This window comes from Monodelphis domestica, chromosome 2 (genome assembly GCF_027887165.1).
Source record: "Monodelphis domestica isolate mMonDom1 chromosome 2, mMonDom1.pri, whole genome shotgun sequence".
NCBI lineage: Eukaryota > Metazoa > Chordata > Mammalia > Didelphimorphia > Didelphidae > Monodelphis > Monodelphis domestica.
In genome coordinates this window covers 153,861,158-153,882,618 of record NC_077228.1, presented here as the reverse complement: position 1 = coordinate 153,882,618, position 21,461 = coordinate 153,861,158, and the positions used below count along the sequence as shown (strand labels likewise).

The following is a 21,461-nucleotide window of genomic DNA, read 5'->3' as shown; positions in this document are numbered from 1 at the left end:
TTCATCACAGATAAACCAAACTGCTAGTTTTAGGTAATAATTTCAAGTGCTCTGCCAAAACTCTGATCCTAAAGGCCAACACACAAAGTGGTAAAATCAAAGAACAATTTTTTAAAATTTTACCTCACCTAGGCTCTGATAGAATTCTATGATATAGACAAGAGAGGCAACAAAGAAACTAGGAAGGTGAGATGGTGCAGAGGGGTGCTGGACCTGCAATATCACTAGCATGCAAACTCCCTTCATCAATGAAGACTAGACTGGCAACTCATCTGAATCATCTGTAATTTACCATGTTTGAGAGTTGCTTGGGACTCTGAGAAATTAATGACTTGCCCAGAATCACAGAACTAATATGTATTAGTCAGGACTCTCCAATTGTAAGGGAGACTCTTTGTCTACTGAGACATTTTGCCTTTTTTACATTTTAAAGTCTTTAATAATGATATTAGTAACCATTAATTTAACCCACGGAGGGTAATATAATATTGTTTAAAACATTCAAAAAATACCTGATATGCACAAAAAGAAAAATGCTTTCTCATTATACTCACAAAGAATTAAATAGCCTTAATTTATAAGTCTTATACAAAAATTCACCAAAGTTAGGTCAATTTATGGACTCTGAAATGCTACCTATTCAAAGTAAAAACACAAATTTTACAAATGGAAGAAAACAGCTTAACAGCTTTATCAAGCAAGAAATGGTCACAAATCAAAATAGAAATTAATGATATTAAAATTCCTTTTTAGAAATTAGAAAAAAATCCAGTCAACCCAGAAACTTTATAAAATCACGAAACCTAAAATAAAAAAAAATATACTAAGTATACATTATATATAGGTGCTAGAAAATTATGAGTTTTAGGTAAGACAAAATTTCACATGTATATGAAATCTTATTCTGGATTCTATAAATAATATTTCTTTGTACAAGTTAATACCATAATATCTTTAGTAAATCTCTAAATTAGGAAGACATCCATTTTTGACACTGTTTCTACTTCAAACAGTTGCTTTCAAAAAAACACTAACCACCTACTTGTACCTTCATAGAAGAGATCCGTATTTCTGACTCTGATCATCTTTTCTATGTGAATTCATGAACACTAACCTAGGCCTCCAAAATAAAAGATATTGAAAAATGGCTGGAGAGCTAATGAAATTTGTTACAGTCACCACTAGATATGCTTGAGAAAAGGAGTGGGAAAAATTGCAAAAAAGAAAATCTATTTAATGTGATATTTTGGCTACCATTACATGAAGGCATATGAATTTTTTCAAATAATGTATGATTATGATCTATTTTGTTAAATCTTGAAAGGTTTTATATGATATTGGAGAGTCATTTACCCAGTGATTCATTCTTTTTTTTTTTTAATAAAAACCCTGGCTTTAAAAAAATCTGGCTACTGGAAATGTCCTATCACCTTCTCAATGACGAGTTACAATAAAAGAATATATTGCTGAATTCTGATCCAACTTAAAATCTCAAAATTACTCCAACTTTCTCTTCTATATGTTCTAACAAGCTACATTTATTCTCCTTTGGTCAGCATGTTCCAAATCAAATAGCAGAAGCATAAAAATTCCTAGTTGAAAATTATTAAATTAATCATTTAACTGTTATTCTTAAATCACCTGAGTAGTATGATTCAATTAATCAATGAATCAAAATTTATACACTGAGTATCAGAGATTATACTATGTAAAAGTTAAAAAAAACACAATGAATCTAATATCTTCACTAAATTTAAGGTATCAGATAAATGACAGTGGAGACATAATTTTTTTTTAAACTACTAGTGGAAATTTAGGATGGGAATTGATAGAAGAAAAGAAGAAAATGCTTCAAAACTAGCATAATCAACTAGAAAATACCTACCTAATGCTATCTAATATATAATACTTAGCAATTTTTTAGTTCTGGTGGTTCAACTTAATTTTCCTGGTCAATCCAGCATTTTATAGTTTTGTATAACAGAGAAGAAACTAGTCACAGTTAATAGTATTCATAAAGTACACTGTTTAAAATGACTATCAAAAACTGGTCAACATCTATCTTTCAGCTTTCAATTATCTTCGTGTAAAGAAGTCTTTCAGAAGCCAGTCTTTAAGTTTAGGATATTTGATTTATGTACAGTGTTGAATTGAAAAACTATTTCTCAATGGCATCTGAAACATCTTATGTTCCTGTATAACTAATATGACTTTTATATCTGTGAATTGACGCAGGCACTTTAAATTCCGGAAATCTTCTTAGTTTGGAATGAGCAGAATGAATCCCAGACATATTCTTGAGGTTTTCCTTAGCACTGGAGTTGCTATGGTATCCCAAGCATCAGGATGGATTGAAATTATAGTTTTCACAGAATGAGAAAAATAAGTGGATTAGGCAGTGCCTCCAATCTTTTCCATTGCTGGAACATGACTGAAAAAAACCTGTTTTTAAGAAGTTGAGAATTTTAGATGAAGTCTTCCTGACAATACTGCCATTAGCCAGAACGGTACTCTACCAGAAAGTTAAATATAAGAATGGCAATCCTCTTTGAAGTACCTCAGAAAAGTACTTCTGATAATTTCTGTGTCTATTTCTAAGAAGACAATATTTGGATTTCTAGCTATTCCAAATACATTAATGAACATTCCAAGAAAAATCCATTTGTTAAGCAGACAACTAAAGTGTTGGAGCCCAAAATCTACTCTGTCTATTTAAGCTTCATGAAGAATTTATTTGAATAAAGTTTGGCTACATAAGCCAAAGAGACTATTGTTCAAGATAAGAATTGTAGCATAACCCAAAACTGAACTTCAGCCTTGAAATCCTGTTCCCCAGGTCAGTGGCAGCTGAAAAGTGCCATCCAACTATTTCTTTGAGTAGAGTTGAATTCTTTCAGTTATGATGTTTGCCAGTGTAGGAGATGGTCCAAAGAAACTTCTGTTGCTGCTGAAATGAAGTTATAATGCAAGGCCTGTTGATGAGGAGATAACTGGAGAACAAGGGCCTTCCTGAAGAAGGTAAAGTTTTCAGAATTTCATCCCTAACTATTGAACAAAATGAGATAAAGATGACTTTAAAAGATTACGAAGAAGACAATGCAGCAATGCAGTTGAATATGCAAAAAGCAGATGGCCTGATAACTGGCTTGGAGACACTGAGAAGTTCAAAAGTCTTTAACCTTTTAAAAAATATTATCTTCTATCACTTCACAAATAAAGTTGCTTTTCTTAAGCTACAGATGTTATTATAAAAACTGTCAAGATGTAATTATTTCTCTTTATACTATAATCTAAGGTGTAGCACTCAAAACATTAGGAACTATAGAGATGTCACTAAATGTGGAATTTACATGCTAAAAATCTAAATATTTTTGATATGGTACAATGACCTTAATAGAATATCAACAAGTCTGTAATTCAACAATCAATTCGTTTTAAAAATGTTAAAGTATTTTAGAAGTATTTTTAGGTAGTAATCACTAGCTAAAACTCAGTTACCTCACATTCCATCCGCAGTAATGCACCAAGTAAAGGACCTCTCCACCTTCGACATCAGAATCTTTAATACTAGCTTCATACATTTTCTGATTTTTCCCTCGTCCATACCGCACTTGAACTTTCATGCCTGGTGGATAGCATTCAAACTCCTCTTGCTCATTATTGTCATCGTCATCATCTTCCTCTTCCTCCTCCTCCTCCTCCTCCTCTTCTGCTTCTTCCTCATCTTCATCTTCCTCCTTATTCGTTTCATCTCTTGAAAGGTTTAAAAAATTGCAGAGTTAATAAAAGACACTTGATAAGTTTTTCAGTTCCAACCCACATATACTGATAAATATTGTGGATGTGATTGTTTCTGGGAACAGCAGGTTCCAAGTGCATGAAATTTTCTGATTTTGAAATTATATTATCACTAAAAATGGCAGCAAGAGAAGCTCTTAAAGAAAGTGAAGAGGCAAAAATGGCTTCATTTAAAGAAAATTTCCATCAACAGATAGAAGAACTGAAGTGGTGCTGTATATACCAAGGAACTAGTGAGGTTGACTGTAACAAATTTTATCTTTAATTATTCAAATGTTTATACATTTTGTTTAGCATTCATTGGACTCCACAGTCATTTTTTCTTTTTGTTCTATTTCCCTCTCTCACTTAGGGATTTCTAATTTTAAGATAAACTGAACCAAACCAAAATCAGATCTTCCAACCCTAAAACTATGTGCTTTGGATACAGTCAAATATGTTAACGGACAATTAAGATATCATTTGATCTTATACAAACAACATATGCTAATTTTACCACTTTCTCTAAGCATTGTCTTACAATTAATTTATGGTTGGCCTATACCTTCTTTGATGCAAATGTCCTTTTATAGAGTCTACTCAACCTAAAATTCCAACATAGTATATATGTTGAAGGCCAATTCCAATTTTCACTCCTCAAAAATGAAAGTTACACACAACCATAAAATCAGTTCAAGCATTCTCTGTAATGTAGTCTTTCTGTAATTTAGTATTCTTAGCATTTGCAGAAATACACCTTAAAATCACTATATGAATAACATAGAAAATACCTATATTAGCACCAAAGCATCACAACATATACTTAAAAAAGAAATAACTTCAATATGAAAGCTAAAACTAAACTAAATATTTCATTTTTAGTCTGCTATCAACAGCAATACCTACACTTAAAACAACTCGTTACTCTCAAAAGGGAACACTTTCAAAAGGCAAATAAAAAACTAAATATTGAAGCCTACAAAACATCTAGAATTATTTCCAGGCTAACTTATAGACACTGTGAATAATATATCTAATGACAAACAACACTACTCTACAGATAATTTTGATCTTACTACACTACAGGTAATATTTAATAACTAAAGTAATTGCATATCACATACCACATACCACATATGGAACACAGAGATACAAACAGTACAGGGAGAATTTTTTGTTCCTTTCCCTTCCCATCATTTTCAGAAGAAATTCTTAAGTCAACAAAGACTTGTCAATTTTATTATTTCAATATTCACAAAGCATAATTCTCAATTCTGCTATAAAACACAAAGGCTAAGTTTCACAGCTATTTTTTCTTCCATGAAGTCATTCACTGAATACTATGCAAATCATACCAAAAAAAAGGCACCAAATTGTGAGCTTTGTCTCTTTTTAAATAAAAATGTATCTGGGGGTTTCCAGTAACAATATATAGTGATAGGTTTTAAAACAAGAAGTATTAAAGTAGTCTTGTTTCACAGTTTAAGCATTAGAATCTTCAATCTTATTTCTTAAATGGGAAAGGTCAAAATCTCAAAAATACCACTTCCATGAAAACTAGCTAAAATATAAAAGTGTACTTTAGAGTACACTTTATTACTACACATAAGAATTAATAGGAATTTGATGAGTTTTCTAAGTACAAAACAGATTTTTTTCATCTACTATCATTTGAAGTAAAATACAAAGTATTTTGTATGCTGCCCATCAACCTGGTTGATAAGGAAATTTAAAAGAAAGGAAGGTGTACATACACAAAGTGACTAAAATGTTCAAGAAAATGGCAGCAGAAATAATGGTAGAGATGCACAATGATTATTGACTAAACAAAAAAAATAGAATAAAGCTTTTGTATTCTGAGAAGATTATTTGGCTGAAATACTAAAGATCATAAACTGTATTTCTCTGATGAAAGAGTGTATATTTTAATATGAAAAATAAGTTTAATCTTTGAGAACAAAAGTCCTGTTTCCAGATCTCAGCACTATTAGATAAAAAACAAGGAAATAATATAGTGCTAAGTCCAAATTCTTACCAAAAAAGCAGATAAATTAGATATTACAATGTTCAGCACTGAGTATACTTGAAGTATAATACAAATATCAAACACGAATAATAACAACAACAATAAAACAAAACTATAAGAATGTTTAGGAAGTAGACTGGGAAAACTCTTACCAGTTGTGAAACACTTAATACATTAGTCAAGTAGGTCAATCAAAATAAAACATCAGATCCATAAAATGTTCAATAAGGATACAAATCAAATGAATTTCTCCCAAACAACAGATGGGAGTGAACAAGAAGCAAACATCACAATTAAATTATTGGAAATAAACCAAATCTAAGAATTCACTGCTCTATCCAACAATGCAGTGGCAAAATCAAAGGCTAGAGAATTAAGAAGTTGAAAAAACAAGCATGATGCCCCAAAAAACAATGTTTTCAAAAATAAAATGCATTGCAATATGCAGACTAAAACAATGTATTTGTATATATATACATATATATATATATACACACACACATAGGTATGTGATATATATATTGATATACATATATCAAATAACATTATCATAGAAACAGAATTATTTCAATGTTATTGGATATAATATATATATAAAATACATATATATATATATATATATGTTTATACACACATTCATTTCAATTTACTTTCTTTTAAAGAACCACATTTTGGTTAGCAGATTATTCTAAGAAACACAAAATACTCCAACAGATCTCTTTCCTATGTCAAGTAAAACTCTTAGAGGATGCATTTTGTACCTAAAGTGTGTAGCAATAACACAGAAAACTCTAGATAATAGCCAATTCCTTAGGCAACAAAAGTTTAGAGATTAAAAAAAATTTTTTTTGAACTAAATAATCTTTTAAAATTTTATTTCTAGGTGGCTTTCCAGTAATATTCCTTTTTTTTTTAAACCCTTACCTTCCCTCTTGGAATCAATACTGTGCATTGGCTCCAAGGCAGAAGAGTGGTAAGGGTCTAGGCAATGGGAGTCAAGTGAATTGCCCAGGGTCACACAGCTAGGAAGTGTCTGAGGCCCAGATTTGAACCTAGGACCTCCGGTCTCTAGGCCTGGCTCTCAATCCCGTGAGCTACCTAGCTGCCCCCTCCAGTAATATTCCTTAGCATGAAATTAGTAAATTAATTTCTGATATTCTCTCAATGTGTAATAGTTTTTAATTTTAGCAATTAGCTTTCTTTAGAAGAAAGTGAATGAGTATCATTAGTAAATCTAACTGTTAGAATGCATATGGGAAAGGAATAATAAAAAATTGAAATGGGCATGGGGACAAAAATTCAAGGAATATTTTGTAAGAAATTCAAAACACAAATAAGATCTAGCAGAAGACTTTGCCTACATTCTTCTGCTATCTCATCCCACCTCCCTTATTTCCTCTCCTTTCATTTTGGCACTTTGGTTTAGTCCCTCATGTAAAGAGACACAAGCTAAGACAATTTAGATATTTTATTTGTCCACAATATTTTGCATTGCAAAACACTGGCTTAGAGGTCCCTTAATAAACTAACAGGGATTCCTAGATTACAACTAAAAAAATTTTTGCAATAGACATTTTTGTTCACTACCTCATTAACATTTTAAACAAAATAAGATTTTATACCTTTATATGTATAGACATACACACACATATATGATAATCATTTTAAAATTTAAGGTATCTAATTCCTGTTGTTAATTTCTTCTCCAGAAATAAAAAAATTGGCCACAACACATGTAAAATCTACAGACACTGAGTTTCCCACAAATGATAGGACGGTATTCTTTCCCACATATATCACTATCTAGCAAGATATAATCAACAAGAAAATTAAGTAGTAACAAGCAATTTCATTTTTTTAAAGTTTCTCGTATTTCTGAGCCAAGAAAAGGAGAAATGAATCACAAAACCTCATTATTTCCTCTCCATACAAAGATATTTACAGAGTCTCAGTCAGGCAAAATTTCTAATGATGAATCTAAATCAGGTATGCATTGAATAAATTAAAATACATAAATAACTTGGAGTAATTAATCCAATCATTTATTTACATCAAACTAACTTAGCTTTTTAAAATTATTTTTTACCAAAAACAAATGTCTTACCCAGATTTTGCTTTTTCTTCTTCTGCCTCTACCTTTGTGTTGAGCATTTCATCTACCTTAATTGTCTCATCTTCTTTAACTTCTATATTTTCATTCTCTTCTGTTTTTTTAATGTTAAGTTCTTTTTCCTGATCAGACTGAGTATGTGTAGGTTCTGACAAATTCTTTTTATTACCCTAGGAAAATATTAGAGAGACTAAGCCAAAATTTTTAAAAATTACGATACGTATTTTCATATTCATGATCTCTAAGAGTATACCCAGAAGAATGCATACTCAAAGAGTGGGAGATGTTGGTCGCTTTTGTCTTTGTATCCCTAATGCAAAAAGCACATGGTAGGGGCTTAATAGATGTTTGATCAATTGGAATGAATCTAATTGCTAACAACAAAATATTTAGTATTAAATTTTAATTCACTATTTAACTTTTTAAGTACGAAACACTACAGTAAAAACAAAGGAGTCAAAGAATGAAGTGGATAGAGGGCAAATTATATCTATATCAAAATGTCATATGCTCATATGCCTGCAACCCTATACCAAGAAGGGCAATTCTGGATAAGTACAGCATTGGATATCTCCATAATTTTTAAATAGGAAAATTTGAATCCAGTAGTATATTTATTGAAATAATACTGATGTTTAAACTGCATTTAAAAGATTCATTAAAAATATTTTAATAGGGTTTGACATTAATTCATACTCTATTATGACTTTGTAAAGACTAAGACAAATTCTGAAATTCAAAAATTATTTTAAGACCAAAGTATGCAAAAATAATTAGTTATCACCTTTTATGTCATAAATAAGATATGGTTATAATGCTTAAAATTAAACAAAATTAGCAAATATGGAAGATATATTTTGTCTTGTGCAAACTTTTTAAGTTTAATTAAGAATCGTAACTCAAAGCATCTACTAACAAGTACAGCACAGATAGAATCTAGTTTACCAGACAAGGTTTGATATTTTCTTTTCTTTCAATTTCCTCTTCAGCAGGTTTTTCTTCTTGTAATACAGTATCTCCTTCATCTTTAACTTCCACTTTTATCTCTGACTCGGGTTCGTCCTTGTTTTTTGTTTCTTTTGCATTTTCACATTCCTTACAAGGCTTGTTAATCATCTTCTCAGGTAATGCCATCTGAAATTCAATGTTGGCTGACCTACAATACTCTTCAAAGCCATATAAATATCTGTAAACAGTAAGACAAATTGTTTTTGATAAAAAGACTCAATAGTATAAAAGATTTTACTGTGCAGATTCCTATCATGACTAGGAGGGACTAGATGGCTAAGGAGGAGTCATCTAACACTTAAATTCAGTGATTCTTAAACCTGTGAAAATTGGATATAAAAATATGTTCATTCCTCTTTTAATTCTTAAAAAAATAAAAAAACTTCATGGTATCTAGGTAGCACAATAGAGAGAGTGCTGTCCTGACAGCATAGAGGACAGTCAGTGAAAATGCAAGGTCAACACAGAGCATCTTACATGAGTAGATGGAGAGTAATAAGATATAGAAAGAATGGAAAGGCAGAAACAGGCTAAGTTATCAAGGGAGTTAAAAATCAAATAGAAAATTTTATATTTGATTCTGGAAGCAATATGGAGCTAATGGAATTTACTGATTAGGAGGGTGACACAGTTAGACATTTACTTTAGGAAGAAGATTTTGATAGTTGAATAGAGGTGGTGCTGGAGTGGGGAAAGAGACAGAAGGCATGGACACCAACCAGAAGTCTATCACGACAGTCTATGGGTAAAGTGATAAAATAGTAAGGTAGAGAGGAAAACTCATTAGATATATGTGATGAGAGTAAGAAGTCAAGGATAATGCCTAAAACTGAAGTTGAAAACTTGAGGGACTAGGATGGTATTGTTCTCAAATAGTAACATAGAAGTTTTGAAGATGGGTAAGTTTAGAGAGAAAATGTCATGGGATCTGAGAAGCAGAAAACATTCTTTACCTATACTTTTCTGTGTGATTCACTGTTCCACAAAAAATAGTGAGCTTATGTTGGTCACTTTCTTATTGGTTCCTGCCTGGAGGAAACAGCCCATCCTCTGAAGGTCACCTGTCATAGATCTAAGATATGCTGAGATAGGAGAAAGGGTGGAGGATTTTTCTAATGGTACTTGGAGAGCTATGGCTAAGAGTGATGCAAAGATATTGGTATGGCTAAAACTGCTCTAATGAGCCTACATCAAAGAGGAAGGTTGGAAAGTTATAATGCATTAAGATTAAGAGTGGTTGTACTGGAGACAAAGTCTTTATAAATGACTTCCCACTCTACTCATATTCCTATTCTCTAATTGGTTAGGGGTCAGGCCATATAGCCCTTACTTGGGAAACTTGGGAAAAACTTGGGAAACCACTACCTTTAACACTTACTTTTTATAAGCACATTTAACATTATATCCTGCAGCTGAATTTAAAACAGGGATTCCAAGATCTTGGTAGACTTGCTTCCATATGGCTCCACTTTCAATCTTTAATGAAAAATAAAATAAAAATTTATGTTATTAGATGGGAAAAGAACAAATTATGGGAGAAAGCATATTCTGTGAAGGATATTGAGTAATTAATTAACTAACAAGTGATTTTTTAGAAAAATTAACTTGATACAACTCATTACTAACTGAAAAGACTAAATTTAAATTTCATTCTCTCCTCTAGAAACTACCATTCATGTAGGATTTGTATTAAATTTAAAATAATGAAAAATTAAATAAATTTGAAAACCAATAAATTAAGCATTAACAAATTTGTCATGCTAAAGTTTTACAGTAGGTTTAGAATATTAAGAACTTCAAAGGAAACATGCTAAAATATTCAATGCAGTCAAGTCTTTTGATATACAGCAGCAAAAAAAAACTTGTTATATAGTCTAATAAAAAAATACATTTTATATTGAGAAATTGGATTTCAGATTTTTAAAGGTAATTTTACATGAACACATTCAAGCTGAGAAAATCAGAAGTGTTCTCCTGACTTCAGCAAGCACATATTTAAACAAAATACCCCAATCCCTCCTCCCCACAAAAAACTTTTCTGCTAGGTACCAAATCAAACAGAAGGTAATCTCTTGGGTCACAATGATTTACTGAGGAACCTATGATAGTAAACTTAAAATGATTAAATTGTGATGTATTAGTTTCATTTCTTTCTTTCTTTTTTTAACCCTTACCTTCCACTGTAGAATCAATACCATGTATTGGTTTCAAGGCAGAAGAGGGGTAAGGACTAGGCAATGGGGGTTAAGTGACTTGCCCAGGGTCACACAGCTAGGAAGTGTCTGAGGCTAAATTTGAACCTACTACCTCCCCATCTCTAGGCCTGGCTCTCAATCCACTGAGCTACCCAGCTGCCCCCATGAGGTTCATTTCTTAATAAAATTACAAAGTTGGCATATAATAATGACTCTTTGCATGTCAAAAAATTAACCATTTCTTTTCTACTCATAATTTCTCAATCCTTTCAGGTTTTGATTACTTCACTATTAATTTTAATACTTACATTATCAAATCCTCCAAGTTTGTGTACAAGTCTAAATAACTTAAAGAGATTCAAATTTCGATATCCAAGTACAGGTCTTTTATTAATAGGTGTACCTATCAGGAAAACAAAAATTAATTTAGATTTTTAAAAAATAAGAATTAAAATTTTGTGAAGTTGCAAATGTTAATAAAAAATAAACAAACTATCTTTTCCAATCCTACCAGAAGGCATATAAGCAAAAAATTAAATCAAATTAATGTTCTTTCTTCCTAGTCTTGACAATATTACTTCTATTGCTACTTTAAGCACTTGCAAATATTAAACTTTAAACTACAGCCAAGAAATCTGAATTTAAAGAAGAAATCCCATACCTTTTACACAATAAGTGATAATGTATGTTCTTTATTAGGATAACATTTCTGAGAAGATAAAGTAGGATAATGTGGTACAGTGAAAAGAGTGCTGGATCTTGGGATCCAGCTTAGTTCAAAGCCAAAGGGCTTAGTTCAAAGCTTGCTTCTACTACTTATTATTACTTAGGCCAATTGTTTAACCTGTTGGCATCTTAGGTTCCTTAATGTATAAGTAAAATGTTGAAGATAGACTAGATGACCTCTAAGGTTTCTTCTAATTCAAATTATTCTAAGACCTCACGGATCTTACACAAATATGAAATTTCACAGAATAAACCTTCATCTTTAATGAATAATATTGAAATAAAATATCAGAAATGGGTCTGTATTAGACAAAGTAAGGCACAAGGAAAAATCCTTTAATAATACATAATCGAGAAAGTATATAATATGTCTCAATTCACACTTCATTTTGTTATATATCCCTTTAAAGTGTTTTCAGGGAACTTTACTAATTGTTTTTTTTTTCCAGAAAGCTAGTAACTACAGGAGAAACAGAAGTAGGTAGAAACGAGGAATAGAGCAATAGGACAAGAAGATAACACAATGGGTCTTGGAAGATAATCATACAGAAGAGCAATCATATTCTTGATCTATTGCTCAAAAGAATTTCACTTCTATGATTAAGAATTATAAAATTCCTTTGTATGATCAGAACTTACAATCTATATAAACCATTTTCCAATCATCTTCACATTATGCCACTACTACTCAATCAAGTCCATCAGTTAGTAAGCAATTATTAAACATCCATTATATGCTTGGCATCCAGCTAAATAAATACTGAGGATACCAAGAAAGGGAAAAACAGTCTTATCTCAAGGAGCTCCAAGTCTAATGGGGGAGATAATGGAGACAAGTGTACAAAGCATACATAAAATAAAATGGAGATAATCCACACAACAAAGACACTATTCTTAAAGAGGTTCAGGAAAAACTTCTTATGGAAGCCAGGATTTTAGCTGGGACTTAAAGAAAACCTCAAGATAGAAATGAGGAGGGAGATGAATTCCAGGAACTGGGGAAAGCTAGTGAAACGCCAAGTCAGGAGATAAAGTTTCTTGTGTGAAGGTCAGTATTACCGGACTGCTGAGTATGTGTGGGGAAGGGGAGAGGAAAAGGATTGGAAAAGACAGGAAAAAGCAGGAAAAGGGCAGGTTATGGAGCACTTTGAGTGCCAGAGGATTCTGTATTTGGTCTTGAAGGTAACAGGAAATCCTTTATTGAATAGGGGTGTGACTTAGTCAGATCCAAGCTTAAGAAAGTTTAACTTGACAGCTGAATGAAGAGTGGTGAGACCTGATGCAGGGAGGTGAAAAAACAGGCTACTGTATTATACTAACAATTAGATAAGGAGTTCCTGAATTACAGTAGGGGTAATATCATAGGACAAAAGGGGATATATATGAGAGACAACATAAAAGCAAAACCATGGAATCTTAGCAACTGATTGAATATAGGGGTGAGAAAGAGTGAGAAGCTGAAGATGACAATGAGGTTGTCAACTTGGCTGATGCTGAGTAACCTTAACAGTAATTAGGGAAGTTTGGAGAGAAGAGTTTGGGGAGCGGTGTGTGTGTGTGAAAATGATGAATTAAGGTGTGGACACTCTGAGTTTTAGATATCTGTGGCACATCCAGTTCCAGATACCAATGAGCAGTTGGAGATATAAGAATGATAGTTAAGAAAGCTAGATAAGTAGACATGAGAATCATCAACATATAGATGGTAAGTGAATGTATGAGAGTTGATGTAATCAACAAGTAAAATAGTTTAAAGGAAGGAAAGATCCAAGGGTAAAGACCCAGGGGACACTCACTATTAATAAACATGATGTGAATAAAGATACAAAAAAGGAGATTAAGGAGATGTCAGATAGTTAGGAAAAGAACTAGGCTAATGACATAGAACCTTGGAAAGAAGAAAATATCAGAAGAAAAAGCTGACTGTGAGTATGAGAGTCTACAGAGAGATCAAGGAGAATGAGGATTGAAAAAAGACCATTACATTTGGCAATTAAGAGATTAGAGATTAGACCTTTAGAGAGAATGATGGAAAGATATCAGAAGTCAGACACAAAGTAAAGAAGAATAAGAAGATAAGAAACCCTCTTCATGTAAAATGAGGTATAGGATGTCGTGGCAAAGTGAATCTGACTTATGTGAGAAGAGGTAAATGGGAAAAGGGAGGGCTCCAAGTGAATGGGCTCAATGTTTACTGGTTAGGGAAGATATGGATATGTTTGTAGACAGTATGAAATAAGCCAACAGAGAAAGAGATGGAAAATAATTTAAGAGTAAGAATGATAACAGGCGATAGTATAGAATGAGATCACATGAACACTTTGCAAAGAAATGGGACATGGGGAGGAAGGGAAAAAAATACAATCCCACATCTCATATTTAGGTCAGTTATTAAAATTTCAAAGCATTCAATTAATTTACTTCTACATTCACATTTTTCCCCCATAAGTCTTTCCACATACTCATTGCTTCTATGACAATTTTCACTTTCTTCCTATTTCCACATTGCTATTGGCTATTACCATGCTCAGATCTTTCTTTCCATTAACTCTACCTATACCTTTCATTTTCATTTCCTAACTCCTAGAAAATTGTCTATACTCATTGCTGCCATTTTCTCTTTTTATTCACTTCTCAACAACTTGTAGTCAGACTTCTAACATCAACTAACTCAAAATGCTCTCTCCAAAGTTATTAACAATCTCTTAATTATCTCTTAATTAATTAATTATCTTAATTAATCTATTAATTATCAAATCTAATAACTTTTTCTCAATTTTCATCTTTCTTGACTTTTCTATAGCATTTGATACTGTTGGCCACCCTTTTTGTTCCAGATATTCATTTCTCTGTGGGTTTTTATTAAAATGCTCTCCCTGCTGCTATTTCTTCTGTAAGGGCTGGCTATTACTTTTCAGACTCTTCTGATAGATAATAATCCATATTCTAAGTGTCATAATACAACAAAGCATTGTCCTTTTCCCTCTTTTCTCTATATACAAAGCTTTGGGGTGACCTCATTGTATCCCAAATGATTTAATGATTACAAACTGCTGGCCATCCTAAACGACTAGAAGCACTATTCCCTTAAGTACACCTTAAGAGGTTAAGTTCACTATTCTTTTCAGACATAGCCCAAACAGTTCAACACTAAGCCACTCATGATCCCCCTGCTAGTGCCTTTTCTACCAAACTACTTTTATTTAACTATTTTGCATTTATTTGTAATTATTAACCTTATAGTTTATGTAGTAGATGTTTCCTCCACCAGATTATAAGCTCCTTGTGAGCAAGGCCTGCTTCATTCTTCATATTTGTCTCCTTGGAGACACAATAAAAGCTTACTGATGGAATAATATATCAAAGCCTACCCTGTTAGTTCACTCCATACACATATTTCTTACACTGGAATTAATCCCCCCACCCCTCTTCAGCTGCTACCTCTGATCGAGGGGTTTCTCCCAGAATTTCCATTTTAAGGAAAGCTAGCCCAGGCCTTCCACCTGAGTGACTGGACAGAAGAATCTATTTCCTTTTTTGTGTGTATAATTGAAAATCTGTTACCCTAAAAAAAAGAACTACATTTCCCAGGAGTCCACTGACTTCCTGTCATTACATACTTCCTGTAGATAGGGGATATTACCCAGGGAGGTGGAAGGTCCCATCTTTTTACTTCCTGTCCTGAGCTTGGTGGTGGTAAGGCAGGTGTTTGAACTGGCTGATCAGTCATGGGCACGTGGTCTTTATTTTATATCTTTATTCCTTGATTTCTAATTATCATTAATAAATCTCTTAAAATACAATATTTTTAATATTAGAAGTTACATTTTGACATGTGTTGGGTTCCCCCTACTCCTAAAAAACAAGGATTTCCCTCCCTCTCTTTCTACTTGTATTTATCTTCCCATAATTTTAGCACAGTGCCTGGTACATGGTAAATCTTAATGCTTGTCAATTTCATTTTTGATTTGATTATTAAATACTTTGAATTATATGTCATGAAGAGTTCTTGAACTCAACATTTCCAAAACAGTATCTTTCCTACTAAACACACTCCTTTCTTAAATTTCTTATTTCTGTAAAAAATACTATATTCTCTCTTCTAATTTAGGTTTGCAACCTCGAGGTCATCTCTTACTTCTATTTCCCTCACCATATACATTTAAGTATTTGCAAAGTTTTATCAATTCTATCTCTACGATATCTCTCTCAACTGTTTAATTCTTTCTATTCATGGCTATTGGCAGTTTTCACCTGCACTATAGTAATGGGTTCTTCTTAAATGGCTTCTCTGCCTTAAGTACTCACCTATCTAATCCATTCTCTACATAACTCTTAATGATATTCCTCCAGCACAATTTTGACTATATCAGTCTCATGATCTAATAACACCAGTGGCTCCCTATTACTTCTAGGATCGAATACAAAGTTCTCTATTTGGCATTTAAAGCCCTTCCAACGTGTTTCCAACATACCTTCCCAGTCTTATTATGAGTGATATTCCATCTCAAACACACAGCATTTCAACATTCTTTTCCAAAGATTTTCATAGGCTATCCTCCAGACCTAGAATGCATTCCTTTCTCAAGTCACACATATAAGAATCCCTAGCCTCCTTAAAAGCTTAACTCAAGCAACACCTTCAACAGAAGGCTTTTCCTGATTCCTCAAATCCTAATGTTTCCCTTCCCAAATTATCTTTTAACTTTTAAAAATGTTTGCATATTATTATCTATTGTCTCCTTCAACAAAATATAGGCTCTTTGAAAGTAGAATCTATTTCATCTTTTGTTTTTACATCCACAATATCCCACAGTGTCATATTAGGCCTAATAATATAACTTTCTTCACAACTTTTTTCCTTGCAACAATAAGAAAACAGGATGACAGAGAAGAAAAAGGATTAAAAGCAGGGTGGAGGCACTTGGATTTGGGTGAGTAGTCCTTTGGGAGTAATGCTTAGAATTTTTGAGGTGATCATGTCATAATCTGTACCATATCTGTTAAAATTTGCATTATAGACAAAGAAGATACTTAGTGGACTGGAATAAGAATCCATACCTCTAAAGATATATACTATAGAAAATTCAAGGCATTTTATTTTAATGTACAAAAAAGTGCCTCCATTATAGTGATTTAAAATCAGAGTAGCAAAAAAGAACAAAGTGAATATACTTTCAGATAAGAGACCTATGAATAGAAAGCTGGAAGACAGATCAATTTAGAAAATAGTATAATTATTCCTACACCATGAAGTTTGAATGTCTTTAAAAGTAATCAAAATCGATTCTTATTCACTAGACTTAATCTCAATTTGATTATCTGGAAAAAAAGTTTTAAATAGAGATTAATCAAAGGAAAATACACTTCACCTCTGTCTTCCATAAATTTGTAAAGCTGTTGAAGAAAGTTCTCTCGTTCTTCTGGAAAAGGTTCTATTTCTTCCTAATAAAAACCAAACAAGATAAAAAAAAATCACAATTTGTCCAATTGAATATTTAATTAATACAAACCCCTCCAAAATTGTATAATCATATGGCAAAAGGGCATTTTGCCATCAAAATATGAAGTCTTAATAATAATAAGTTATTCAGAGGCAGGAAATGCTACTTCTAAAATCCTTAGGTTAAAAGGAGAATTCTCTCTGAAAAGTAAAAAAAAATAACCAAAAAGAATTCCACAAAGGAAGCAAGAGTAAAAACAATTCCTTCAGAAACTCAAAAAAGTCTTTTCCCTACACTCATAAATCACATATACACTAACATTAGTCACAAGTAGACTTACTCTTAAACTGGAGGAAGTAACAAAAAAAATTGACTTACATAGTACACAACTTTTCCCCGTGATTAGATATAACTAGAAATATTCTTACATACAACCTCAGCGTGCAGTACTTAAACTTATGGAGTCAAGTGGGGCCCAAACTTCATTTAAAATTACCTGAAGACTCAGTTAGGGAAATCTTCAGATAATAAATTTGTTGCCCATTACAAGGAAGGGCCTAGTTTCTTGCTGTTGTGATCAAGGGTTGCAGCACTGGTAAGTGGGTCCCAGAAAAACCTATAGAGAGCAGGGTGGTTAATTTAGATATTATGGGGCCAGAGAAGACCCCATTTATTTAGTGGCTTGCATCTTAAAATGGGAGGGGAGGGCAAGAAAATTAACAAAGGGAACTTTGTATCTAAATCCAGTATCAGGGAATGGAAAGCTATTTTCTTTGAAATGGAGGTATTAAGTCTATAAATCACCTTCAGGCCCAAGATATACAAGATGAATTATATATCTAGATATTATAAAGAATATATATAACAAAAATGAGTAATAGCAGAAGCAGTACTTATTAGTTAAAATGGATTTTTAAAAGGGAATAATAATAGCTGATATTTATATGTAGCCTTTTAAGATTTACAAAGTACTGTACACATATATTATCTTACTTGAGGTCCACAACAATGATTACTGTACCCATTTAGCATTTGGGGAAACTGAGGTTCAGTGATGCTAAATGACTTACTCATGGCCATACAAAGAGAGAGCAGGATTTAAACCTGTATTTTCCTGTCCAAAACCATCAATGTTGACACAACATGAAGGTGAAGAATGCTACTTAAAGATACAGAGGTCTACATACCAATTAATTAACAGGCTCCTGAAGAGTCTCATGTAGTTACACAAGAATGTCATAGATGAGTTCATATTTATAAAGGAAATATACAAAAGATATAAGGAAGAATATATACTCAGAAACAAATATAAAAGAATAACATGGAACTATAAGATTGGATAACCCAAAAAATAAGCTTCAGTTTCTAAAAATTATAGGTACAAAATTTTAAAGGTGTAATTAAGGCAAGAAAAGCAAAGAAAAAATAGGTTCACTACTTGAGATAAATGGCAATGTTAACAGATAAAGAAGAAAGAAAATAATACAAGCTAGCATTTATATAGTACCTATTATGTGCCAGGCACTATGTTAAGTGCTTTACAATTATTATCTTCTTTAATCCTAGAAACAATTCTGGGATGGAGGTGGAGGAAGAAAACAAAACTATTCATCTCTACGTGTTTTTTTTATTAGGGAGAACAACTTTCTCTTAGAAAGGATGAAAAAAGTTCAAAAGGACTTAAAGTACAAGTAAGGCAATGACATAGAAGAGACTCCAACAGGCAAAGTTCAGATCTCTAGAGTACTAATCACTAGCCTAATTCCCTGATGGGGTATTAAAATAATTTGTAGACAAAAGGAAGAAAACACCAATAATAACCTTTGCATAACTGGAGAATGAGAAAAGTACAAGAAAACAGGAAACTGACAAATGTTATCCTGATTATCAAAAAAGAATAAAAGAAAAATTATAAAAAATGTTAAATTACAACAAAATTCTAGATCAGATTATTAAAAAAGATGCTTTATGAGCACTTATAATAGTTATCATTAAAAGATAGCATGGGTTACCAAAACAAGTCATGCTGAATTAACCTCATTCTCTGCCACTGGTTAGAATATTAAACCAGTAGAGAAAGGGATTGTCATAGATATATTCATATCTCAATATAATAAGCAAGACATCTGACAATGTAAAAACTTTATCACTATGAACAAGGTGGATTAATTAAATCTGAATAAGTATGATTGGGTTTATATCTAACAAAATAAATTAAAAGAATGCTGATTAATGAAAGAATACCAACTTTCTCTAATAAAGACAAGGGTCTCTCTCCTTGGTACTGTTTTCTTCAATATTTTTAACAACAATCTAAATGACAAGATAGTTATCTCACTTACACAATCTGCATGTGACAAAACCAAGGAGAATATGACTATATAGAAGATATATTAGTAGTTGAAAAGGACCTTAAAAATCATCTAACCTAAAACACTGTTTAGCTGGATTGATGGAATTACATTATGAAATGAAATCAGGGCAAATACAAAGCTCTGCTAATGCTTCAAAAACTTGTGATTGTATCTAGGAGAGTGTTTCCATCATTACTTCACAAATGGTAACCTCCTTCTTGATCCCCTCTCTCTTCCTTTCCCCACACCATAAGTAGATAGTCTTCATGAGTTGCTATGGTTGGAAAAATTATTCAGCTTATAGGTTAACTCTGATGATGAGCCTCTCTGAACTTAACTATTATAGTTCTTGAATGATGGACTTACAAGCCCAATCTAAACCTATTCATCTTGGTAATAATTTATAAACTTGTGAGATATAGAAAGATCAATGCCTATCCTTAAATCTATATAATAGATAATATGCAAGAAAAGGCTATCAGATGACAGAGTGGGGAGAAATGGAGTTTTGTCAATGAATGAAAAGTCACTACCATGAGTGAAGTAATCAGTAAAGGAAGCATAAAAGGATTTTCTTTGTACAATGAGGATACAGTTGAAATTATGTGATCGATTTATTAAGTATAGTTTCATGATTTCCTCCAACTTTGTTCAGCAGCAAGTGAGTAGGAACAAGGGAAATGCATGGTGGGAGTAATTCAAGGCTGGCACTTGGCAAGACAAGATATTCAACATATTAAGGGGGCAAGGAACTTGAGAGAAACAATGTAGAGCTGAACTAGTTCACCAAAGGTTATAGATGAATAAGGGAGAAGCATATAGCCCTGGCAAGGGGATGATGATTTGGAGGTAGATGATGGGATATTGATGGAATATTTCACCAGATTGTTTACCCAATTGTATACATGTTTGGATATTACATAATATTCCCTCCTGCAACTGATCTTCAACAATTGTCATTCCTGTACCTGCCCCCGAATGGGCACTTCCCTCCCCATATCCCCCTCTCTGCTTTCCAGTTAGGCAGAGCTGTCTCAAAGCCTGGGGAATCACTTGATTCCGAGGATAAACCTTTAGGAATGTTGATAACTTACCTGAATACATTCCTCAAAGATTAATGAATTCTCATCCTGTCAAGTCATTCTCTTCCCAATGATTCTGAACCTCTCAACTGTCATTGTTGCAAACCCTGTTTTCCATCCTCCACTCATTTCTTCTTGAAGCTGTCAATCACTTTCTTCTCCTTAATACTCCCTAGGTTGTTGAGACACTCTACTATCCTGGTTCTTCTCCTACTTGTCTGACAGCTCTCCATTCTCATTTGCTGGATCTTAACATAAATAGATGATCCACAAAGGCTCTGTCATGGCCCTTTTTTCTTCTCCCCATATACTATTTTGCTTGGTGGCATCATCCATTCCTGAGGATTCAATCATCACCTCATATGCTAATAATGACTCTCAGATCTATTTCTCTAGAGCTAGTCTCCTAATCTCAAATCTAAAAATGCCTACTAAACATCTGAACCTGGATATTGTATAGATATCATAAACTCAACATGCTCAAAACAGAACTCACTATCTTTCCCCCAAATCTTTTCCTCTTTGAAATTTCTTATTTCTTTGAGGTTATCATCTTCTTCCTAGTCACCCAGGCTTGCAACTTGGGTTTCATTCTTGATTCCTCATTTTCTCCAAGTTCCACATATTCAATCTATTATTTTTTTGTTAATTCTACTTTTGTAGCATCGATCACATTTGTCCCCTTCTCCTCTGTTAGCTCCCTGGAGGATCTCATGACAGGAAGAATTCAATAGCATGC

General features: G+C 32.7%; 1 protein-coding gene across 16 annotated transcripts in view; it reads right to left on the bottom strand.

Moving 5' to 3' along the window:
- ARID4B (AT-rich interaction domain 4B) overlaps positions 1-21,461 on the bottom strand; it is a 202,557-nt gene that overhangs the window by 46,919 nt on the left and 134,177 nt on the right. For 15 of the 16 annotated variants that reach the window (XR_008916249.1, XR_008916245.1, XR_008916250.1 and 12 more), the window contains exons 12-17: positions 17,215-17,283; positions 11,425-11,519; positions 10,300-10,397; positions 8,859-9,099; positions 7,908-8,083; positions 3,499-3,753 (exon numbers count right to left, since the gene is read on the bottom strand). Coding sequence is in view for 10 of the 16 variants with exons in the window: in XM_056816103.1 (XP_056672081.1) it covers positions 3,499-3,753; positions 7,908-8,083; positions 8,859-9,099; positions 10,300-10,397; positions 11,425-11,519; positions 17,215-17,283 (934 nt within the window). In the remaining 6 variants the exon portion in view is untranslated. The remainder of the gene's footprint in view (positions 1-3,498; positions 3,754-7,907; positions 8,084-8,858; positions 9,100-10,299; positions 10,398-11,424; positions 11,520-17,214; positions 17,284-21,461) is intronic. The other variant, XM_056816105.1, reaches the window with a different exon arrangement.